Source organism: Asparagus officinalis, chromosome 3 (genome assembly GCF_001876935.1).
Source record: "Asparagus officinalis chromosome 3, Aspof.V1, whole genome shotgun sequence".
NCBI classification, from domain to species: domain Eukaryota; kingdom Viridiplantae; phylum Streptophyta; class Magnoliopsida; order Asparagales; family Asparagaceae; genus Asparagus; species Asparagus officinalis.
Genome location: NC_033796.1, coordinates 2830566 through 2854884, shown reverse-complemented (window position 1 = coordinate 2854884; position 24319 = coordinate 2830566). Strand labels below are relative to the sequence as shown.

At 34.9% G+C, this 24319-nt stretch overlaps 1 protein-coding gene across 4 annotated transcripts; it reads left to right on the top strand.

The window, feature by feature from the left end:
• LOC109832642 lies at positions 1670-23772 on the top strand. 4 transcript variants are annotated; one of them, XM_020400025.1, is made up of 3 exons: positions 1670-3010; positions 20101-20199; positions 23174-23772. In XM_020400025.1, exon 1 carries the CDS (start codon positions 1798-1800, stop codon positions 2956-2958), a length of 1161 nt encoding a protein of 386 aa, XP_020255614.1. In that variant the 5' UTR covers positions 1670-1797; the 3' UTR covers positions 2959-3010; positions 20101-20199; positions 23174-23772. The 4 variants fall into 4 exon arrangements, with proteins under 4 accessions (XP_020255614.1, XP_020255613.1, XP_020255615.1 ...); XM_020400024.1 differs by having other exon boundaries at positions 20101-20212; XM_020400026.1 differs by lacking the exon at positions 20101-20199.

Sequence of the window (24319 nt, the reverse complement as noted above, 5' to 3'; positions counted from 1 at the left end):
ATTTAAAGCCTAATAGAAAAATACAGTGCATAGAAATCTATAAACTACTTTGTCCATTTCATTTGAGAGAACCTCTGAACCCTTATTACAAACTTGGCAACCTAAAATTTCCTTGCAAAATTAGACTGACAGTTAGATGGAGGATGGAATGCCACCGTATCTTTAGTGGATAATAGTACATGCACCTCAATTCGGCATATTTGGCATGCTTTAATGGCGATGAATCAACAGAAATATGAAGAGGAATTAGAACACGAGAAAAATTATACTTCGGAGATTTTAAACCCTTCAAGTATTTTTCAGGTGTTGAATTATATCTGTGCTGCACTATAATTCATTGAAAAACATAAACAGAAGAAACGTGGGGATTTAGCTTTAATTCAAGCATTCAACTACATTGCCCTGAATCCAGCCTATCTCCACAACACACACATTGCTAGAACTGCAAAGTCATATGCTATCAAATCAAAATGATAAGCATTCACGCTATCAGAAGTTGGCACTCGATCAAATTTTGTCAAGAAATAACATTAGCTCCTAGAGAACAGAAATCTGGCTATGTCTAAACTCTATTAGCTTATGACATATGCAGATGCCCTGTAACCGTACATACACAATTGACATTTCCATGCAGTTTATGTCACTATTGATACTATTGATGGCCGATGTTTCTAAGCATTGTACATTTCAAGCTAGCGCATGCCATGTTCATGATTACTACCAAGGATATCAGAGAAAGAATATATTTAGCGTTCAAGAAAATTTTATCATCAAAATTGTGGTGTTTCTATTGCATTACCAAAAAATATATATATCTGTTAAGACTTGCACTTTACTCTTAGACAGGGTTAGCCTTCTATAGTAAGAAGATAAGAAATAGTAAAGTATCATGTAGTAATCTCAAACCAATTTCAGCTATCAAGTTGATGACCGAGGATGGCTTCTATTTCCTGAGTCCAGTTCATGTTGAATCCAATTCCTTTACATGTCGTAAGGGTCTTGAAACTATCCTAGGCCGACCCAGTCGACACTGCTTTTCCTGGCATCGCGGAGCATTGGAACTTTGGGGACTCAATGAAGAGACTGCAGAGACTTGATAAAGACAGTTTCTAATTTTTTTTTTTCACTGAGTTGTTTTCCAGATGTTGCGCTGTATAGACAAATTCATTTCTTTAAGATTTCTCTATGATAATTTTATTTTGGATAGTCCATCCTTTTCTTGCTGATTAATTGGTTAGAATAGACCGCAAAGGACTCCCTAGAAGCAACCGCGAGAATTTGGTACGTTCCAGTTTCTATGTTCTTTTGCAGCGCTTGCACAGTTGAAGAAAATCATAAATTGTAATGTTTGGAAATGTATTCTGTTTGGTTATCCATCTCAGCCTGCAAAAGCTGGGGGGGTATAAGTATTGCATCACGCACACAAACACTCTCACACAAAATCATGTGACATGTTTTGTTGGAAACTAGACATTTTGTTCTGTAGACCTTTAGGATATCAATGTTCAAAAAGGTGCAACTTTAGGGTGCCAAATTGCGAAGAATCCTTAAAGAAAAATATTAGATGAGGGCATTTTGGTCACTGAGGGACTAATAAGAAGTTTCTTAGATTTGAGGGGCTAAGATGGAGTTCTTGAAGAGTTGAAGGACCAATATCGAATTACTGAAGATTTGAGGGATCAACATCTAAACGACCCTACAGGGTTAAGCGAGCTCAAAGGTCCTTTTGCTCGAGGCGTGAAGAATGGAAGGGCTAGGGTTTTGGGTTCCGGGGTTTGAAGAACGAAGATTTCAGTAATGGCCATGATGCTCCCTCTTCTCAAGCGAAGCCTTTATCTCACCTCTCCTCTCTCTATCACCCCCAAAAATGCCACCTTTATCCTTCGTTTATCCTCCTCAGCCTCCGCGACTCAAAACCCATCTCCCAAATCCAATATCATGGCAGATTACTTGATCAAATCATTTGGTTTCCCTCCACAAAAGGCAGCCACTGCCTCCAACTACATCGCCCATAGCGCCTCCACTGAAAATGCTGACTCAGTGAGGAACTTCCTCGAACGCCACGGCTTCACTGAGTCCCAGATCCATGCCATTGTCTCCTGGGATGCTCGAATCCTCGTTGCCAATGTAGATGAAACCCTAAGGCCCAATTACAAGGCTCTTCGTGATATCGGGTATTTCTCTGACGCCGAGCTCAACAGACTCCTCACTTACCACCCTCGAATCTTCACCCACCCTCGGGCAATCCCTCGATTGAACTTCTGGAAGGAGTTTCTTATGAATGACAAAAAGAAACTTCTAACGGCGTTCGTTAGGAACCCGGGCCTCATATGCCAGGACATTGATTCAGGGATTACCCCGAAGATTTCTCTTTTAAAGGATTATGGCCTCTCACAGAACGATATCGCGATTCTTTTGCTTAGAGGCCCTGGGGTTTTTAGGAGGAGTGTTACTTCGATGGAGGCCTTGTTGAATATGATTGCCAAGGAATTGCAGTTGGCAGACAAGTCTTGGAAGTTCGCTCGCTGCTTGATTGCGCTCTCTAGTATTGGAACCGATAATTTTCAGGTGAAGAAGGAGCTTTTCATGAGTTTCGGATGGACAGAAAGGGATTTTCTCGATGCGTTAAGGAGAGATCCCCTTATGGTGCGTTTCTCTGAGGAGAATATCCGCGGGAAGGTGGAGTTCTTGGTGGGAAAAGGAGGATGTGAGAACTCCTACATTGTTTCTCACCCGTCGATTTTGGGGTTTAGTCTGGAGAAGAGATTGATGCCTCGCTGTCACGTGATGAATATTTTGAAGTCAAGTAATTTGGTGGGGAGAGTGGGGAATCTTTATAATGTTATATGCTTGACAGAGAAGAAGTTTCTTGATAAAGTTATTTTCCCTAATATGGCACGACTGCCAGAGCTCCATGACACTTACATTGCTGCTTGTGCCAGCCAAATTCCTCTTTGATTGCTATGAGAGGTTCATGAAGGAGCTGGATCTGCTCTACATGAAATCAATAGTAAGTCCGAATTGATTTTCAGTTGTTATCATGCTATTCTTGCATGAGTCGTACTAATCTTCGTCATCCATGAGGCCAGAATTATAGTTGTATGAGACTTGCGCTTTTTATAGGAAATATGTATTGGCTTTCTTTATATCTTAATCCTGATGACTGGTTGGAATCCATTAACAGTTCAGTTTATGATTTGTTAGCATAAAGATGATAATGAATCCAGTATGGAGTAGGAGCTTTCAATTTTCCCTCAATCTACATGCCTTGAATCTGTGATCACTGCTTCCAAATTTAAGCCCTTTTACCTTCTTGTCCTAGATAGTTGCTGCTTTTATTCTATTTATCATCTTTCTATGTGAAGATCATTAGATTTAATGTTCATGCTTCTATTTTGTACCTTGTATGAGAAGACTTTTTAGATGCGGTTAGTTCTCAAACTTAATGTTATTTTTGAATTTGAATATCACTAATTCTTCTGTTTAAATGTGCCATATGTTGTCATTTGCAAGTGATATGTAATTTTTATAATATATTGCATTTAGTATATATTAGTTGAACACATCATGACATGCTGTATACTTTTTTCTCAAGATTACTGTATCCCCTTTATCTTTGAAATATTGTACTGTTTTGCATCAGTAATACCGCAAAACAAGCTGTAAGAAAATATGTATCAAAACCATCAGTTTGAATATAAATAATAATAATGAAGATGACAGCACATCTATCAGTATGTTTGTGCAGTGTGGCATGATATTACACTGATCTTTTCTTTTGGGTGCAATAGCAACAACAAAACATTTATCCCAAAATTTTGGGGCTGGCTACATGAAAGAAAAGCTGCACTGTGTAAAAATAAATAGAATTATGAAGAACATATATGAAGACAATCATACACTTTCCTCTCTAAAAAAGTATAGGTAAGATTGAAAAAGTAGGAGGTAATTATGAATATGATGTGTTGGTTGTATATACATAATCTCAGGGCAATTATGAATGCACTCGAATTATGCTTAGCTCCACCTTTAACACTTGTTGCCTCAGGATTGGTTTTGGACTATGTAGTATATGATGGGGGTGAACTATATGGTTTTGTAATTTTTTATATGTAAAAACCTTGTAGCTTAATTGGATGCATGAGACACTTATATGTATGGCCTCATCTTTCTTTCTGTCTCAGTGCTGTTTTAATTTAACTTCTATTAATAAAATGATGGGAGTTTTATCCTTTGTTTACTTGAAAATTTTAAAAAGAGATATATGATGTGTCCATGAACAAACCTAAATGATGTATCAAGGTGTCTTGACATTTTTTTGCGTTATTAGCAGAAATCTCAATGTGAGCAAATGAGGATTCCCAGATACAAAATTGAGTACTTCATCTGGTTAAAGACCACAGAGAGCACTTCCTCCTTGAAAAACTGGTTAACGTTCACACCAATCTGAGGCCATGGAGTCTGGCTTCATGTGTGAGGCTTTTCTCTGTATGGATTTAAGACTCACAGGAACAACTAGAACCAAATAAATAGAAATATTCATCAAACTAATTCAAGTAGAAGAGCTTCCTATATTTTCTCCAATCTCCATCACTCTCAAAGCACAAATAACATCATTTTCTTATATACAAGGCTCTTTAGAAGTGAAAGTGGATATAAGTTAACGTCACTGTTAACTTATATCCAGTATTTATAATTAGGTAGTATGAAATGGGATTTTGGAGTTGGGTTGTAGAATTTGATAAGAGTAACTAAGGACTGATTATTGGAAATATAGGTATAAGAGGTGATAACATAACAGAATATTTCTAAAATAGGTATAAGAGAGGATAATATAAAGGAGCTTTTTTGGAAGCAGCATCATATGTCAGCAAAGCAATAGAAATTCAGAGAGGTTTTAGATTAGTTGGGATCTTACGCTCTTTTCTGTTTATGAATTATGGCAGTAAACAAAGATGATCTTAAACTGGTATTTTGAATTTTAACTGTAGAGACTAGAGAGTTGATGTGAAAGATGAGAAACCATGGGGAAATAAATCGGGTGGTGCTCTCGTTGAGCATTAAGAAACTATTATAAACATTTTATTTTTATTTTTTTTTGCAGAAAACTAACATAAATTTTATATAGAAAATTTTCACTGAATTATTCATCTTGCATTCTCTGTTAGTTAAACTACTAATTTGGCTTGCACAGTACAAATTTTGGTCAAACTTGCCTACCAAGTCTTACCTTCTATCTTCATTTTGACAGTGTATACAAAAAAAGGATGGTGATATGTTAGTATTTTTTTCGAGACTTTCACTTGGCAATATCGAAATTATATGGTAGCAGCACTAAATAAAAGTTCACGATGGTTTTTTGAAGTTTGTCCAACAAAGGAAGCTGATATTAGCTTCTATCAGTAACTCTTTATTGATTTAGGCCGGTTTTATAGCCCATTTCTTTATGTATTGTATATATTGATTAGATTGAGAGCATATTGCAGTAACTCTTCAGTGACTTGAATTTCAACTTTTCAATACTAAGCCTGTTACAATTATCTAAGAAAAGCCACACTTTTGGTTTGGTAAAATTGTTAATTTGATACGGGTTTGTGTGATCAAATCAACCATTTTTCTCTCAACAGGATTCTTAGTTGAGAGAATTATAGGAAATGGGGTTGTTAGAGAGTATTTCTCTTTGAGATTTTGAGGTGGACTTTGAGGGGGTGGAGATGAATGGGTGTAGTCTCTATAAATAGGGTAGTCTTCTCTTTGAGAGAACACAATACAGAAAAAGAAAACCTCAATCTCATTACTGGATCCCCATCAAAATACTTTATACTTATCTCCTTTGCTCACTGGTATCAGAGCAACTTTTCTCGATCAATTTTTTTTTCCGTTGAAGCCAAAGCTGCTGTAGTTCTTCCCTTCAGTGGAGTTTACTTGCCTCCATTATTGTAGCTTCTGGGGTTTGGTCCCTAAAAAGATAAAGATCTAGCTATTTCTTTTTTTTTTAATTTTTTATTCTTCTCTTTCACCCTACCATGTGAACCTGCCTCCTTTAACCATTTTTTAATATTTCTTATCCTTCAAAAGAGTTTGAAAGTCTCCAGCCTTTTGGATTATTTTAATATTTTTTGCCTATCTTGAGAACAAGCGCCACAAAGTTTTTTATAATCAACAGAGACCCGTGACATATTCTACGTTTGTTTTTGTTTATTAACTTTTTTGCAAAAGCCCCCTCTTCAAAAGTTTCCTTTAAAAAGACCCTCCTGCTTAACGATCGTCTTCCTCCTTGAGCACTTTCATCTTTAGACGTCCAACATTTGATCCGCACCAATCAATAGCTGCCACCTTCAAATCAAGCAGTTCAGGTTAGTTCAACGTTGAGTAGATCTAACTCCAACCTCGACGACCATCAGATCAAATTGTATCTGACTCTATACACTGGACACTTTCAGAACCAAGTTTCGCCAACTCGGAGCAGAAAGTTGCTTCTTCAATCAACACCACTAAGTGACGGTCTTGCTCGAATTGAAGCCTCCTTTCTCACCTCACAACAATTAGTTTTAGTTATCTACCAAATAGCTAGTCACCTCGTTCTATCAAAACTAGCAAAAATTGATAAATTTAATGGCAGTAATCAAGGTTTTAAATGTCGGATGTCGGGTTCATGTTGGACGGCTAAAGTTCATGTCAAATAGCGAAAATCGGGGATATGTCGGGGGATATGAAAAAAATATTGGAGTCATATCGGATGGTGAGCATGTGTGTGATATAATATTATAAATAAAATCTAAACATACTTAATAAATTTTATTGTCTAAATATATAAAAAATAAATAACTTACGATGCTTAGGGTTAATGTTGAAGGAAAAATGTGAGAAAACAGAAGCATGATGTTGACGGTTAAGGAGAGAGAAAATCGCCTAATATTGATGTCGAAGAAACAACTTGGAGAATAGATCGATGATATGTTGAAAGAGAGAGAAGATGAGTGGCGAAAATGACTGCGGTCCTTTTTTCACCTAACTGATTGGGTTTTGTATTTGGAAGCAATAGTAAGTCAATTAGGAATTTACACTCAAACCTGATTAGGTAAATATAACCAAAAAATCAATTGATTTTTTTGAAAAATAGGCCGATATAGCCGATATGCCCCCCGATATATCCCACCGACATATCCGACATGAACCCTGAAAACGTAATACGCATTGAAAAGCTTCATATCGTGCTGGTTGGCCCCTAAATCTGGCATGTCGGCCGATATGTCCGACTGACATTTAAAACACTGACAGTAACTACTACGATATGTAGCATAGAAAAATAGGATATATCCTTATTTATGACAATATCTATGTGTAGTTGAAACCGCTGCTCCAACCCTTATTGATAAATCCACACCTAAAAGAAAGAAAGGGTTAGAGCAGTGAAAGTCAAAAGATAAAAAGGTGAAAAGCCTAGTTCTCATGTTTGTGGAAGATATGTGATTAAAGTTTTTTGGAATTTAGAAAACTTCCATGGACATGTGAAAGCTATAAAAGAAAAATATGACACTGTCTCTAAAGTTAACATTCAACTTCTCTGACATAAATGCAATTATTATCATATGCAAGAGAGAGACAATATCATAGAGCATATTAATAAGATGATTGTCATGGCTAAGGACTTATCCACAGTTAGGACCGAAATCCTAGAAAGAATTCAAGTGGTAACCATTTTGAATAGTCTCCCCACATCCCTTACTGTGGCTGCCATCATATTAAGAATGAATCATGCTATTAAATCTATCACTAATCTTTCAATGCACCTAGCGATAGAACATGACTTAATAGGTAGTAGGAAGGAACTAGATTTAAACATAGTACAACAGGAGATGAATTATGTTTGCCAAAGACATAATGCTAAAAGCCATTGAAATCCTGGCTCTAACAAACCAAAATTGAGAGGACCTAAATCGCAGCAGTTTAAGAAGAAGAAAGTATCCCTCGAAGCCTGCTACAACTGTGAGAAGTTTGGGCATTTCAAGCCCACCTACCCACAAGGTGAAAAGCAGGAGAATAAGAGAGGTTATAAGCATCTGGAATAAGAGGTAGTAGCAAAAAAAAATTCATCGGTGTGACGAAATATAATGTTACGTTGACGGATATCAACGGTTGATGGGTCAACTTCAGTACGATAAGGCATATCTCTATGGTTAAGAATGGAGTCACAGAGTTCATCGAGCTGAAGAAAGGTGAGCAGAGAATTTATAAGGGAATAATACCCATTTTCATGTAGAAGGTATTGGTTAGTACAAATTAGACCTTGGGGACAGTGTTCTCGTCCTCAAAGATGTGTTCTACATGCTTTGAATTTAGCGCAATTTGATCCATGTTCCCACCTTGATGAAGAAAGGGCTGGAAATTAGGTTCGGCAATAACATGATTTTTATAAGCAAAAATAATAAAGCATATGTTGTGAGAAAATATATGCCCGAGCATGAATATACGTCCTTCCAATAAATTGTAATAATTCTGATAATAAAATTTTCGATTTGAACTATTTGTTCTGTTATATTTCTAAGTCTGAATTGTAGCATTTTAGACTAGGACATGCTAGTATTCAAAATAAAAGAAATTATTAGAATAAACTTGTTGCATGTACTATCTAATGTTCAATTGATACCATGTGAACATTATTTAAATGGTAAAATGACCAGGAAACCTTTTGTTAGCGGACAAAGAGCCAATGAACTTTTAAGGTTGATAAATTGAGATATTTGTCGTTCCCTAAGTGTTAAAACTCATTACAATAAAGAATATTTTATTACTTTCATAGATGATTATTCTAAATTTGTACATGTCTATCTTATCTCTAGAAACTTAGAAGCATTTGAATGCTTTAAGAGATAAGATAGAAGTTGAAAATCAACATAGAAGGAAAATCAAAATTTTAAGAACGGATAGAGGTGGAGATTATAACTCTAAAGAATTTAAGAGTAATTGTATTCATCATGGAACTAAAAGGCATGCAACAATGTCGTATACGAATGGTGTTCCTGAAAAAAGAACAGAACATTGTTGAATGTAATTAGGCATGCAATCTCATTCTAGTCTCTCCAAAAGATTTTGGTGAGAAGCATTGCTAATTGCAAACCATCATAACGCGATTCCTCGGACCCACCTCAAATCATGGTATAATTCATGCGAACCGATTCCCGGTACATTTGTGAACTGATTCTCTCTGATACACGAACCGGTTCGCCAAATTAGAGTACCACTTACAAGTATGCTAGATACAAAGTCTCTTTAAGTTCACGTGCGCAAGAAGCAATGTAATGTATGTAATTAAGTGAAGGGAGACACACAATAGAGTGGATAAGCCGATGACTTTATTGTAACTAAACACAAATGTTAATTAAATTTAAAACAAAACTATGATCCTAAAACGAGCTCTGTGGAAAAAAAACAGCACAAAGAAACAAATTCCATCGAAAAGGAGTATATATGTATTTTGTATGAAAAAATATTAAAATTTATAATTAGCTTTCTAGTTTTCTATTATATAATTTGGAAAATCTTAATCGCATCCTAAAAATTTTACAACGTACTACTAACTGAACTTGCATATCAAAGCAAGCTACACCTAGCGAACCCAAATTTTCTAAATAGCGAGTTTGTGTACCTGAATTTGTGCTGTGACCCACTACGTATCGCATACTATGTAACTATGCCGCAAACTATATTTTGAATAGAATTCCCACTAAGTCAGTTGTATATATACCTTATGAGTTATTGAATGGGAGAAAACTTAATCTTAATCTAAATAATCTTAGAAAGTTGGAATTTATAGCCCATGTTCTCATTCCATACTAACTTAGAGATAAGTTGGATTTTAAAACGTTAAAGTGTAGATTCATATGGTATTCAGAAAAGTCATAATTTAACAATAAAAAAAAGGATCATTGAAAGCAGATATGCTATATTTCTAGAGAATCTAGAGGAAGATGAATAAGTTCAAGAGGAAACAAAACTTCTAACTGTAATAGGTGATTATTATTACAGTGTTGTTCCCACTGATTCAGATATTGTAAATAAAACTAACCTTGAGGATGATGAAATGCCAATGAGAAATGATGTATGTCATCAACTAGTTGTAGGCAACAAAAGGCCAAGAACACAATCTTCATGGATTTGTATTTATGTGAGCCATATTATTTCTCGATAGATACAAATAGAGAAGAACAGAATTCCTTAATCTTCTTTGATGCAATGAAATCACCTAAATTAGCTTTATGGCTAAAAGCCATGAGAGAAAAACTTGATTCTATAGAAAAGAATAAGGTTTGGCAGTTAGGTGATTTATTGAAGAATAGAAAAGCCATAGGATGCAAATGAGTGCTTAAAAAGAAATACCATGTTGATGGGTCTGTTGATAAATTCAAAGCACGATTAGTTGCTAATAGTTATAACCAGAAGGCATGAATAGACTTTCAAAAGACATTTTCCTATCTTGCATTCATCAAATTTATTCCGCCTATTGTTGCATATCTTGATTTGGAGTCATTCTAAATAGATGTTAAAACATCATTCCTCAATGGAGAGTTGAAGTAATACATATGCAACAAATTGAAGGTATTCAAGTGGAAGGATAGGAACATAAAATTTACAACTTAATGAAATATCTATTTGATTATAGTTTGAAACGGTCTTCTACACAATTGTATTATGATGCAGTCACCAAACTTGGTTTTATTCAGAACATATTAGATAATTGTGTATATGTCTTGAAAAGTGAGAGCAAGTTTATTATATTATCTTTATACGTGAATGATATATCGCTTGCTAGAAATGACATGAAAATGTTGAACAAAACCAAGACAAATCTCAGTGAAAAGTTTAATATGAAAGGCATGAGAGATGCATTATATATTCTTGGAATTCAAATTATATGAGATAGAAAGTCTAGAATGTTAAGTTTAAACCAAGAAAAATATTTAAAATCAGTTATTAAAAGGTTTGGAATGAAGAATTCCAATTCTGCACCAACAGAGTTATGTGAAAGAGATTATGTAAAGAGTAAAGCCCTAGAGAGGGGCAGAAACTACTAGATGTTCCTTATGTCCAACCAGTTGAAAGCTTGACGTATACAATGTTGTGCACTAGACCTGATTTAGCGTATGTTTTAGCGTATGTTGTAAGTCTAGTTAATCGATATCAAAGTAATAGGAGACCAACACATTGGGAAGTTGTTAAAATGATTAATAAGTATATCAGTGGTACATTAACTCACAGATTAGTTTGTCATGCTAGATTGCTTGAATTTCTTGACTATTACAATGCTAATTTCAGAGATGATAAAGATGATGAAAAGTCCACTTCGGAACACTTACTCATCTTTGGAGGAGGAATTGTTTTTTGGAGTAGGAAGAAACAAAGTTGTCTTGCTAGATACATACAAGAAGCAGAATATGTAGCTTGCATTATAGCAGCTACACATGTTGTCGGGATAAAACGATTATTAATCGATTTGGATCTCACTTTGTTAGAATGACTTATTAATATTTATTGTGATAATTAGGCATCGATTAACCTGATCAATAATGGTGCGAATAGCTCCAAAAAAAACACATTGAGATCCAGTATTACTATATTTGAGATATTGTAGAAAAGGGATAAATGATCTACATCTCCAAGTAAAATTCATGTATTATAAAATAAAAATTACTCTTCACGGATAGTGGGAGTAGTAGTAAGAAGAAACATATGATCTCATGAATAGTAGGATACATGTTAGCGATGTTACTACGTTAATTTGGTCAAGTGGGAGATGTTAATTTGATTCGGTCTTGTGTGATCAAATCAACCATTTTCCTCTTAATTGTAAGATTGTTAATTGAGAGAATTATGGAAAGTATGGTTGTTAGAGAGTATTTCTCTTTGATATTTTGAAGCAAACTTTAAGGGGGTGGAGATGATGGGGTATGGCCTCTATAAAGAGGGTAGTCTTCTCTTTGAGAAAACACAACATTGGAAAAGGAAACCCTAATCCCATTATCGAAGGCCCCTCAAAATCCTTCATACTCTTCTCCTTCGCTCCTAATTATCATATTGGTATATTTTGTTCACCTTAAGTCCAAATTTGGTGTATTTTGTTACTCCGGCGACGATAAGATATAGAAAGTGGGACACAGTGACAACAAAGCCTATTTTTTGGTTGGATTCAAATTTTCGGTGACTAAACGTCACTTGCCTCATTGGTAATGCTCTGATGCGGCTTCTTACATGGCAAGTAATTGAGCTTATTCATTTGAGTTAGAAATGTTTTTTTTTTCCAAATTAGGGCTCAGAAGGGTGGGGATCAAAGTGGGCGCTCTTCCTCCTAAGCTTAAAATTAAAATTGGACGAGGGCAATTGAAATTGGGGATCAAATTGAGTGTTCTTCCTCCTAGAGTTAAAATCGGGTGTGGTCCATTCAAATAAGGGATTAAAGGTTTTTTTCTCCTTCAAATTAGGGATCAAAAAGGTTTCATTTGGTTAAGATCCTGCTTAATCTAAGCATTTAAGCCCAATTAAGTCATGTAAGATGCATGATGGTCTCTCACTTTATATACCTTATTGTCGTCAGATTAACAAAATATATCAAGTTGGCACTTAGGGTCAACAAAGTATACCAATCTGATAATTACGTGTGTCTAGATTTCAAAATATTCGACAATATATGTTGTCATCAATTTGTTTATACTACATTCAAACTAATTAGAAGGACAAAATTGGAAATATTTAAAAATTCTCTTATTACCATCTACTACTTGATAACTCCCCTCACTTCTCATATTGTCTAAAAGTAAGATACTTTATATCACTTTTGGCAATAATTTTTTAAAAATATATATTCATATTAGCATTGGTTATTAAGGTGTTAAAAATATTTTTTTGCGCATCAGTTTACTACGTAATGTACGCATCACATGCACCGAAGAATTAGTGAAGACATAATTGGAACTTCCAAGTTCAAACCCAGCTAAAGGCCGATATTGTATACACTGGACAACTTTTATCCTTCTCACACACTCAGGGACCTTTCAGTTTATTTTCCCTGATCAAGGAGAATCTATGCAAAATCCTAACAAAAGAGAAGGGAGACAATTTTGAGTGAAAAGTGAAAGAAAGAGAAAGGAAGGATTGATAGAAGGGAAGATAGAGAAAGAGAGAAGCCAACTAAAAGGTAAGCAACAATCTTTTCTCCATTTGAACGCATAACTTTTATCCTTCTCACATACTTAGGGAAGGATTGATAGAAGGGAAGATAGAGAAAGAGAGAAGCCAACTAAAAGGTAAGCAACAATCTCTTCTCCATTTGAACACATAACTTGGTAAGCAACCATCTCTTCTCTTTTGAACACATAACTTGGTAAGCAACCATCTCTTCTCTTTTGAACGCATAACAATTTATATGTTGATGTTTAATAACTTCGCCAATTAAGAAGCTCCAACACATTATCATGATCTTGTTCCCATTTAGTACTAATAATAATCAACCTCATTTCATGTCTGCTATCTTCAGGCCAAGCAAATCATGGAAACCAAATACTTGACCCACATCATCTTCCCTTTGAATTACACCACCTTTTGGCAAATACCAGGCCACCAATCTCATTATCACGTGTTCAAGATTGCTTTGCTCTGATGTCGTGCAGGAAAGTGAAAAATTAAAAATAAAAATTGGCAGCAAATACGGAGATGATAATACCTATATTACAGTTCGCTGGCACCCCTATCGGCAGTCAACCATATAACAGGCAACTAGTTTGTGCTAGAAATATAAATGCGCTGGTAAGACATTATAAATAACAATTGTGCCAACAATTTTATAGGTCTTTACTACAATAAGAAGTTTAGGAGAAAGAGCACAGAAAGTTTATCAATGTTTGACAGAGGACACGATTTTTTCTCTCATGGGTTATAGCTTGACTGAAGAAAGGAGACTGGTCAACTATCAGATGAGGATATTCCATTTTAAATTGTTTGCTTGTGCTAATACTCCAGTCTTTCATGTTGGAATTTCCTCCAGTCTTTCATGTTGGAATTTCCTCCAGTCTTTCATGTTGCTTGTGCTAATACTCCAGTCTTTCATTTTAAATTGTCTGCTTTGGATGAGGAACCTGGTAAAGGTTGAAAGAATCTCATAGAAAGGAAAATAAACAATTATAGAAAAGACTACTTATCAACTACATTAACTCACTTATAAATGTTATGAATAAATGCTTACCTGAACAAGCCCCACGTAATAATCCAAGAAGTTGAAAACATATAATATTTCCCATTAGACAAAAAATTTGAACGTCTACTGAGCACCAAATCTCTAGAGCAACTAATTTTATTGAATTACTACTTTGCCATAGCAGTCGCATAAAAGAAACATAGTTTCACATTTTACAACTGAAATTCGGTTCATGATGTAGTAAACTGAAAAATTCCTTTCGTTTAGCCTACTATTATAAAATTTCTGTAGTAATATAAGGAGAAGGTAGCCTTGTTTTTCTTCATATAACTGCGTACTTCTAATATAATGCAGTTACCATGTTGGACATGCTGACAGCTATGTAGCGCTTTACTGAACATTCCATGGACAAACGGTGGACATGTCTCAAATGCTTATTGATTATATAAGATCAAGATGTGCTTAACTTAGGACATCTGTTGAGCATTTTGACATATTATACACTTTTCCCGTACATTTGTTGGTTAATGCTTTTTTTTAAATCTGAAATTTATATTTACTTCTAATTATGCATCAAAAGATATACTTTAGTGGAAAGAGACCATTAAGTTATTGACTTGAATAAAGTTATGACTAATGCAGATACATTTAGCTACTTCTTTTTAAGAAAAGTAAAGCGCCAAGGCCTACGCCATTTGCAAAGTCATAAAACGTATGTTATATTAACATTTTAGGCTTTTAGCTATATATGTGATCATCGTGATAAGGTACGATGGTTTCAAAATTTTGGTGCATAGTCATTACTATGCATGCATTTATGGATCATATCTCTCTTTATAATTTGATGCATTCTTGTTTATTTTTTTTACATTGTCTCGCTTTCTGTTTAAGTAATTGTTGTGTCATGTGTCCCGCTACCATGTTATATCCGTGTACCACATCCATGTTCACACTTCCCAGCTACATTGTCATGTCAACTCCTTAGGTGCACAAGTAATGGAAATTCAAATTTGGGTTGAGGATTCATGGTCCCCATGTTAGTCTGATCCAACACTCCATCTGTACAAAAGAGGAGCAGGAGGTAGCTTTTTTTTTGTTGGTTCATTAGATGACAATTCATGTCCCATAAGGCATATGTTGGGAGTTAAACTAACTCCACTTTAGAAGATGGAGTTGCAGCTCACACCATCACTTCCAAAAGCAGGATGGTCTGTGGCAGTGCTGCCCATGGGAAGTTAGCCAGGAGTCACTGTCGTTGGTATATTGCTAGGACATAGATTACCTCCTGTCTAATGTTTGTATCGTTTTCTTATAGGCTATGAGATTTTGATTTTGGATTACTCGATCGGATTTAGAGCAGTCCTTAAAAAGGTTGGATTGAAGCCTTATATTATGTACCTTGCCATTCTAAAGGAGTCATTTATTTTAGAATAAGAGTTCTGAATGGTTCAGAAAGGAGGAAGTTCAGTAAAACTCATATTATGGTTGCTAGTTAAACATATTCCATATGCCCACTGCACACTTCAAGGAATAAGCGACCTATTTCAAGGAATAAGTGCCCTCATACATACATGGAAGATGCAGAAGAGACCTTGAACTGATGATAAAAGGAAATACTTGAATAACCATGAAAGCTGGTTATTGCACTCTTGATAAAGTAAGTGATCAGAACATGCACGTTAACGAAAAGTCGAAAACCATAGACAGGGTTTACTGGATACTAGTAGTTTATTACATCTGTCCATACCTGATGTTAATGTTATTATCACAGTTTTATAGAGTCTGCAACAATCAAAGCAACCTTAAGGCGAGTTATTTGATTGCAGATGCAAATATGAACTACTAAAATCAGTTAATCATTTAATAGTTAAATACAACACATTGCATGAAAGCATTCGGAGAAAGCTTATTTTAAGATGTTGCCTGCTGAATTGATACTCAAGCATTGAGCTGCTTCATATATAAATTCTTGACCTTTGTCCACTTCAACTATCTGATTTTTCCGAAGCCCATTAAGCAAATGGAAATGAAATGGCAAAAAAAAATCAGCCTTTTGAGATGTTTGCATTTCGTAGGTTAGCTTTTCTGACAATTTTCCGTCTGCTGTTCCTGGTTCTGGAATCTGGCACCAACTTGCAGATGGTTGCTTTTTTAGTTAAATTGTGAATCATAAGAATTTAGTTGCTCCTTGGTAAAACTTTTTTGACTACTTTTGGCTCTTATGCTATAACCCACTGCCAAACTCACTTCTACGAGAAGTTCTTGGAGGACAGTAACAATGAAATAAAAGATATCATTACTCAACTATCAAATATTAGCTGGAAATGGCCAGTGCAGGACGTAACAAACTAGTGTGGATTCACTGATATTTTTTTGGTGGTATGTATAAGGTGTATACTTTCTATTTTATGGGTGCAAGACTTGTAAATCAAAGGCTAAGATGCAGGTCATACATGAAGCATTAACTTTTTGTTTCTGTTTTCTTTAGTGAGAGAGTGATCTGTTAGATTGTGTTCTCTATGGTAATTGCCTCCGGCCCTCCGGCCAGCTTCATGTAGAGTAACTATGTCATTTATTTTCTCCACTCAACAGTTCTAAATTTTATTTGACTCGATGAGGCTGTCGACAAGGTTCTATATCGGATGTTGAGTACATGGCGGTCCAAGGAAACACATGTCAGGTACTGTCGGAGTCTCAGAGACATGTTAGGCATTAGCGAATAGCAGGCACCATATTGTATGAAAGATATATCTCATGTGTATAAACATTGATAAATATAATGGATTCCCGGATGTGATTTATCTAATAAAATTATAAAATTTAAACATACAAAAAAAAGGTTTACTGAAGTCAAATTATATAATAAAGATCTACCTATGTTGCATGGAGACGGTACAAGTATGGTACGGGACACTGTAAATTTGTAAAAGGTAGATATTTATACACACACATTGAAATAGTGATTTACATGAGATCAATATTATTATTTCATCTGCATGTTATGTAAATTAATTTTTTATAACACTTCAATGTTTCCTTTATTATGTAGGTTATACATTTGAATGTTGCTCGTTCTTGAACTAGATTCACGAACGAACCTTAAAGCATAGGTCTGAACTGTTGTTGGCTCACTCATTCTAATGAGAGTTTCAAGAAGTGAACTTGAAGTGTAGGGTACATCCAATAAGTATATGGTGGGTGTTTTGAGTTAAAACTTAAAACATGAAGTATAAGTACATGTCTGAATAAATGTATGCATGTATTCAAGAAGTGTCAGTGTCCAGTACGGGTACAACATGTGCCATGTACTAGTACAACTTCATGATAGAGGTACCCATGCAACATAGGGATCCATGTATAGTACATTATGACTTGTGAAATAATCATAAAGGAATAAATAAGCAACCAAAACCACCATAGCACTTATAGTTAATGTGCAGATATCATACCAGGCAAATATATTGGATAAAACCTGACATTTGAGGGATATTTACTGAAAAAGATGCACTCAATATCTACCTTTACATTGTAACATTGTATGCCAAAAACCATGTCAACTGACAAAGTTGGAACATGACATCTCAAACAATGGTTAATTATACCTAAATAAAATAAAATAATAAAAAATAGGGAAAATTTTCTTGCCTGTTAAATGGTGGAAATTATTCACCTTGAAGCCTGTTGCTTACGTTGTTATATTATTACCTGTCTGGCTTAGTTTTTTGTCCCAAGGTTATAAAGTAGTTTCCTATAGCAAATCCTTTATCCTGTCTCGTCATGTTGACTCTTTTGTTAAAGCAACTTTTCTTGTTTTTACATGAGTTTAAAGTGCATAGCCAAGATCTAGGTTTACGTATTTGTCAACTACTCAGATTTAATTGCATGACCCTACCTTGCTCATCTTTCATGTAGAATTTGTTTGAGCATAAACAATACAAATTCCATGTCTGTGTGTCACAATCAGACACCAACAGTTGCATTACATTCTCTGAAAACGTGTCAGGCAGCGAAAAACTGTGTACTACTTTAGAAACAAAAAGACTTATATCATTGTCGTGTTGGCTTTTAAAGAAAAAAGACTGGAGATTGCATGCTGGGCATCCTAGGGCTTGTATTTATTAACATGAAGAGGGATTTCTTTGACCTAAGAGAGATACTATGTTAGCCCAACCCTAAAACCTACAAACAAGTGAGGAACAATGCGGAAGTAGAAGTAGTTTCATAATTGTGAATTATGCCCCTACACCGTAAAATTTTTGTGAAGAATCTTACAATATGCGGATAAGATAGTAATTTAACCATCATACTGGATATTTTTTCCTTTTAAGCTTTCTTATTACCAACAAAGATGAAACGAAAGACAAAAGAAGGTAAGAACATTGAAAACAGATTTACAAAAAGTGCCCTGAGAAGATAGTCATAGTCATTGTTTTAAATATCCCCGATATGGCCCGATATATCCCCCGATATATCCTTTTACAGGGCTTGCCGCAACCGATATGGTCTTTAAATATCCTTTACCGCTTTTTGGCTATTTTGAGTGATAAATCCCTGATATGGCCGATATATTAGCCGATATGTGGACCAATATATCTTTTTATATAGCTTGTTGCAAAATAATATGCCGTGTTTGGAATTTTTGGGCGAGATATCAAGATTTCCCCATTATATCAAATGATATTTTGCCCTAAAAAAACAGATCGAATGTTGCAACGTTGCTTTGCACTTTTGTTTGTTTTAGAAGGTTGATTAGTGATCCTAAACATATATTATTCATATTTTGTATGTTTAAATTTCATTACATATGTTGAGATTACATTTTAATGCATTATACTATGTATGCAAACATTCATTATGGCATTCCGATATTTACCACATATCCCCGATATTTTTCCGATATCCGCAATCCGATATGAATTTTGGCTATCCGATATTCCCCCAATATCCGATATTTAAAACCTTGGTCATAGTACTCAAAGAGCAAGCAGTAAGCAAATGGAAGAAATGTAGGAGAAATATACCCTGTGAGGGGCAGAACTCCTGGAATGTTGGCAGTCTGTCGCGGTTAGTATTGTAATAAAGAACATTGTTTATGAGATTGTTCAAGAGCTCAATTCCTTGTTCTTCCTCTTTTGTCTTCTCTTTCTTCTCCTGCTTCTTGTACTTCAGTTCTTCCTTATTTGGAAATTCTGAGGTACCTTTTTGGGGTACTCTTTCTAATTCCTCCGGCTTCCATGATTCCACAGTAAGCTGTAAGACTGGTCAGAGTTAGAAAACAATTTTATTCAGAGCCATTAAATATTTCAAATGCCTATTAAGGTCAATAGTTATATTGCATTCATGTGCTTATATGCAGCCAAAGATACCTGAATTCCTTTAAACTTGGATTGTATTCACAAGAAAACCTACGTGATTGGGGCATCAAATTGACACCCATTTAGTTCACAAGGATAGCTATGCTCTTTATAAATTAGTTTGATTCCTAGGGATAAATCTCAGACGTTTATAACAACATCATTTCATGCATTTAAAACGCAAGTCATCTACATGGAACTAGATAAGGACAGTAAAATTGATCCTGGTTAATAGATCTTGAGGAAAGCTAGAAGGTAACTTTCTTTCATGTGGTGCGATGACAAATCCCTAAAATGGTAGAAGACTGACGTTCTTCAAGTATTCAAATAGAGATCAAGAAAGTATTCTATTTCAAACAAGAGCAATCAGAAACTTATGCTTTTGAATTAGTGAAAGAAACCTGATAAAAGCTTGTGGATATATTACTAATCTGGATCACAGGTTGGCTTACCTTCAGGAACTTCTCTTTCATCTCCTCAGTGCCAAATGCTTCATTTTCTATATGTTCAGAGATCTTTAGGATTATACTCTTACAGTTCTTCATCTGCTTATTGTAGCTTCAATTAGAAGGTTTTCAACACTAAAGGAGGAGAATAACAAAGCAGCAAGAAAGGAGACCGCAAAGAATTGCAAGGTTGCCTAAATAAGAGAGTAAGGTACATGAATCTGGTAAGATGCCCTACATTGCATCAAAAGTATCGAAAATGCTTCGTGCCTTTGTTTGTTTTTGACCATTGGATTTAAGAGTCTAGATTGAAGATCTTAATCCAACGAACGGTGCACATTTTCTCTTAATTAGGTGCTTAATAGTATGGTAAAAAGTTTTTGACGGTGTAGGATGGTTGTCATCTTCTATAAATTTCGCTGTTTGGAGGTTTGCAATGGTTATGGTGGGCCTAGTATAAGAATTCATGTATCTGACCCGAGTCTCATGTAGTGAACGGTTTGATGAATGGCTATGATGTCCCGTGCAGACTGCTTGCATTAAATGCGCAAGCTTTACCAAATATATACATATCTTGATTCTAAGTATCTTTGGCTTTTTTTTGGCAACAATAGATCTCTAAGAAGAGCTTGCCATCTCGACTGATGGTTTCTTTTTCTAGGCAGCTCTTGTTACTTAATTTTTTATTTACATAATCAATCATACCTGCTCGTGTATATTTATTCTCCATTTTGATCATTTATAGATTTAAGTAGAATGATGTTAATGCGAATGCTACTATAAACAGTAATTGGTGAAATAGACCATAAAACTTCGGCTGAAAGTTTGAGAACACTATTCTCAGGTTGTTTAAACATAAGAGCAACTTCATTTTCTGAGGATGTTTTTATTTTTTAAAGCATAACTTGTATCTGTTTGCTTTTGGAAAAAATTTGGGTTCTCAATCCTTCCTGTTTGGTTTTATAAGATAGGTGTTTGTGCATGCATATTGCTATATGATTGTATGTGTGTGTGTGTACGAAACATTCAGGGTTTCTTTAAGATTCTAACATACTCCTTAAACACCCTAGTTTCAAGTATTAATGCGCAAGCCACTAAGGCATTTTAGGTTCTGAACACGTATTATCAATGCTGGTCTATTAAGATAAAACTTTTAGGATTTTTCTGTGGAAAATAGTTTGTGTTAGACTTAAATATGTTGATTTTACAAGACCTCGGATGTGCCGGTTTTTCTTGCGAAAAGGTTACAAGGATAAGGACTTTTTGTTAAACTACAAACAAATGCTAGTTGCTCCTTCTAGGCGAGGTTTTAAATATCGGATATTAGGGACATATCGGATGACCAAAATTCATATTGAATTGTTGATATCAGGGAAATACCAGGGATATGCAGTAAATATCGAATTTACATATCACATGATGTGCATATATAATATATAATATAATGTCCAAAATATCATCTAAACATACTAAATAAAATCCAATAATATAAAAATATAAATAATATACATCTAGAATTGCTAACCAATTGTATAAACTTAGGAAAAAGAGCCTACTAAGATTTGTTTAAAAATTTCATAGGATGCAAGTTTTTGCTAAAAAACATTAAATAAATTTTACAAAGTTATATTGTCTCAGTGACATACTATATAAAGGGACATATCGGCTAATATATGGGTCATGTCGGGAATATATCAATCAAAAATTGCCAAAAGCTATAAAGGATATTAAGACCATGTCGTTTTGTTGCAAGCCTTGTAGAAGAATATATCGGCCAGATATGTTGGCTATATCAAAAATATTTAAAGCAAGGAATTTTTTTTAAAAAGGACCGTTTTTGAAACTTTATTAGCAAAATTTACCTTCAATTATAGATTTAATTAGCAAAATCGACGTCTTTTGTAGATTTTGCAAAATATAGTTTTCAAAATACACGGGACTAGTAGTGTTGGCTAATCACATGCTAATTAAACTTCAAAAAAATACACGAGACTAATTAAACTTCATTAGGGTGTAATTAGACACCACTAAATACATGAGACTACTAGTCTCATGTATTTTAAAGCTTTATTTTTTTTGCAAAATCTACTTCTTTTTGCCTAGCTGACTAAAAAAAGTCGATTTTGCTAATTATATAAAAAATAGATCGATTTTACTAATAAGGTTTCAAAAATGGTCTTTTTTAAAAAAAAATCTCCTTAAAGTAATGCTTCCAGGTATAAGCACATGGATCAGAATTAAGGACAAAAAAATTTATTGAAGATGTTGGTAGTTGAAGATTGTTTAAGAAGCTACATGTCTCCACCCTAGACAAAGTTTTGATTTGCCGAGAAATGCCCAATGCACGTGGTCCATTGCATTAATAGTGCACCAAAGAGATATTGGTCATTTGTTTAGTGCACAAATCTCCAAATCAGTGATCCAACAGTTGTTATCTCTTCGGGGCACCTTTAATGCTATGGACGGATTTTTGATTCCTTTCAGGCGGAGGGTATCCAGTGCATCTGGTCCATTGCAGTAATGGTGTACAAATGGATGTCAACACTCGGATCAATGCACAAATCTTGCTTATGGATGTTTTGTAGTAAAGACAACTTTAATGGGTTTCCTTCATCTTCAATATAATTCATATGACTATCTAAGGCTATAAACTTATAATTTATAACTTATATCTGGTTATCTTATATGATAAGGGTTTTCATAAAAAAACCACCTTTAAAATAGGGCAAATTTATAGGAACCACCTTCAAAAAAAAATTTAATGCAGAAACCACCTTATAAATGGACTTAGCTTTCAATCAACCACTTCAGGACAATTTCTAATCAACTTTAATCCTAACTGCCAAAAATGCTCTTCCCCCTTTTCCCTTCTCACCCACCCCATGCTACCTTCACCCTTCTCTCTTCTCCCAATTATGAGAGAATTTGTTCTAAAGTGTTGATTGAAATTTAACCCACTTATAAGGTTGTTTCTGCAAAAAGAAAAAAGAAAAAAGAAAAAAGGGAAAAAATGAAGGTGGTTCGATCAATTTGCTCTATTTTAAAGGTGGTTTTTATGAGAAAGCTGTAAATGATGTTTTTAATGATGGTGCGCTAGAAACTGTGATGTCTGGTTATTTCCATAAGGGATCATGTCAAGTTGGCATTATAAATGTAAACTGCTGAGCTTTTCTTTTTGAATGCAGGTGGTCGCATGCTTCTCTTTGAACTGAGGATCTGAAGATCGGATGTGATTTCAAATTTGAGATAGTTATTTACACAGTTCAATTATCATGTTGCTGGAAATTTTCTGAGGATCATGGATCCATTGACCATGTCAGATTTTATGATGATGGGTTATCTTCTAATTGCTGATAAGACAGTTAAAGATTTTCTAGGGGGCTAACTTGTGAGGACTACTTGTTTCCTGAAATATGAAGGAATGAAAAACGTTATTATTGTTCATTTCATGTTACAGAAGCGGAGCTAATTGGAGTCGAAGATTTGAGATTCTCCCCCTCTTTTAACGATGGTTTGGTTTGCTTTGATCACGTAATTGTCATATATATGGAGTTGTTCTGTACAAGATTGGTGTTCCCTTTTATCACCTCATATTTATGATCCGAAATAGAGAGGTTCTTACCTTTTTAAGTCACCCGGTTTGTATCGGGGTCAGATTTTGATGTTTTCCCTTGTGTTGATCAGTTCAACTGTATACGAAACGAAATGTTTGCAACTTGGAGCACAACTGTATTTTCTTTCATAGTATGGTCATGCATTTGAAACAAGCAAGGATGTGTGTTTATTTCGCAGCATGTATGATAAATTTCATTGCCAGGTGAATGTTTTCGGTGCAACGTATCACGGTACAACATGTGTGATATGATACTGCCATTGCAAGGATGAACATTTCAATCCAAATCTTAAACACGCAAATGCAAACCACTTGGAGTTTTCGTGCTGACCAGCAAAAGAACCAAACGCAAGCATGGGATGCTAGTTTGGACATCGTCATTTGTCACGCGCATCTGATAATCTATTAGTTTTATTTATTCATGTTCATGATAGGCAAAATTTGAATGTCTATAGGTGGGTAGTCGTATTTATGCATGTTTATGATGTACTAAATCTGACTAAAGCTGGGTAGTTGTATTTTTGCATGTTTATTATAAATTTGGCTGAGCGTGGGCTGATAGAATTGAATCCTTGAACCCTTCGGCTTTTTTTTTTTTTTTTTTTTTGCCGTTTTCCTTTTTTTTTAGAGGGAGAGAGAAATATAATTTTTATTTTCTTGTGGGCGGACGGAGCCCCTAAGAAAAAAGAGTCGGGAAAATTTTAATTAGGACCTCTAC

Excerpts from the sequence above, each read along its gene's own strand:
- LOC109832642 (XM_020400026.1), top strand. The coding sequence starts at position 1,798 with ATGGCCATGATGCTCCCTCTTCTCAAGCGAAGCCTTTATCTCACCTCT.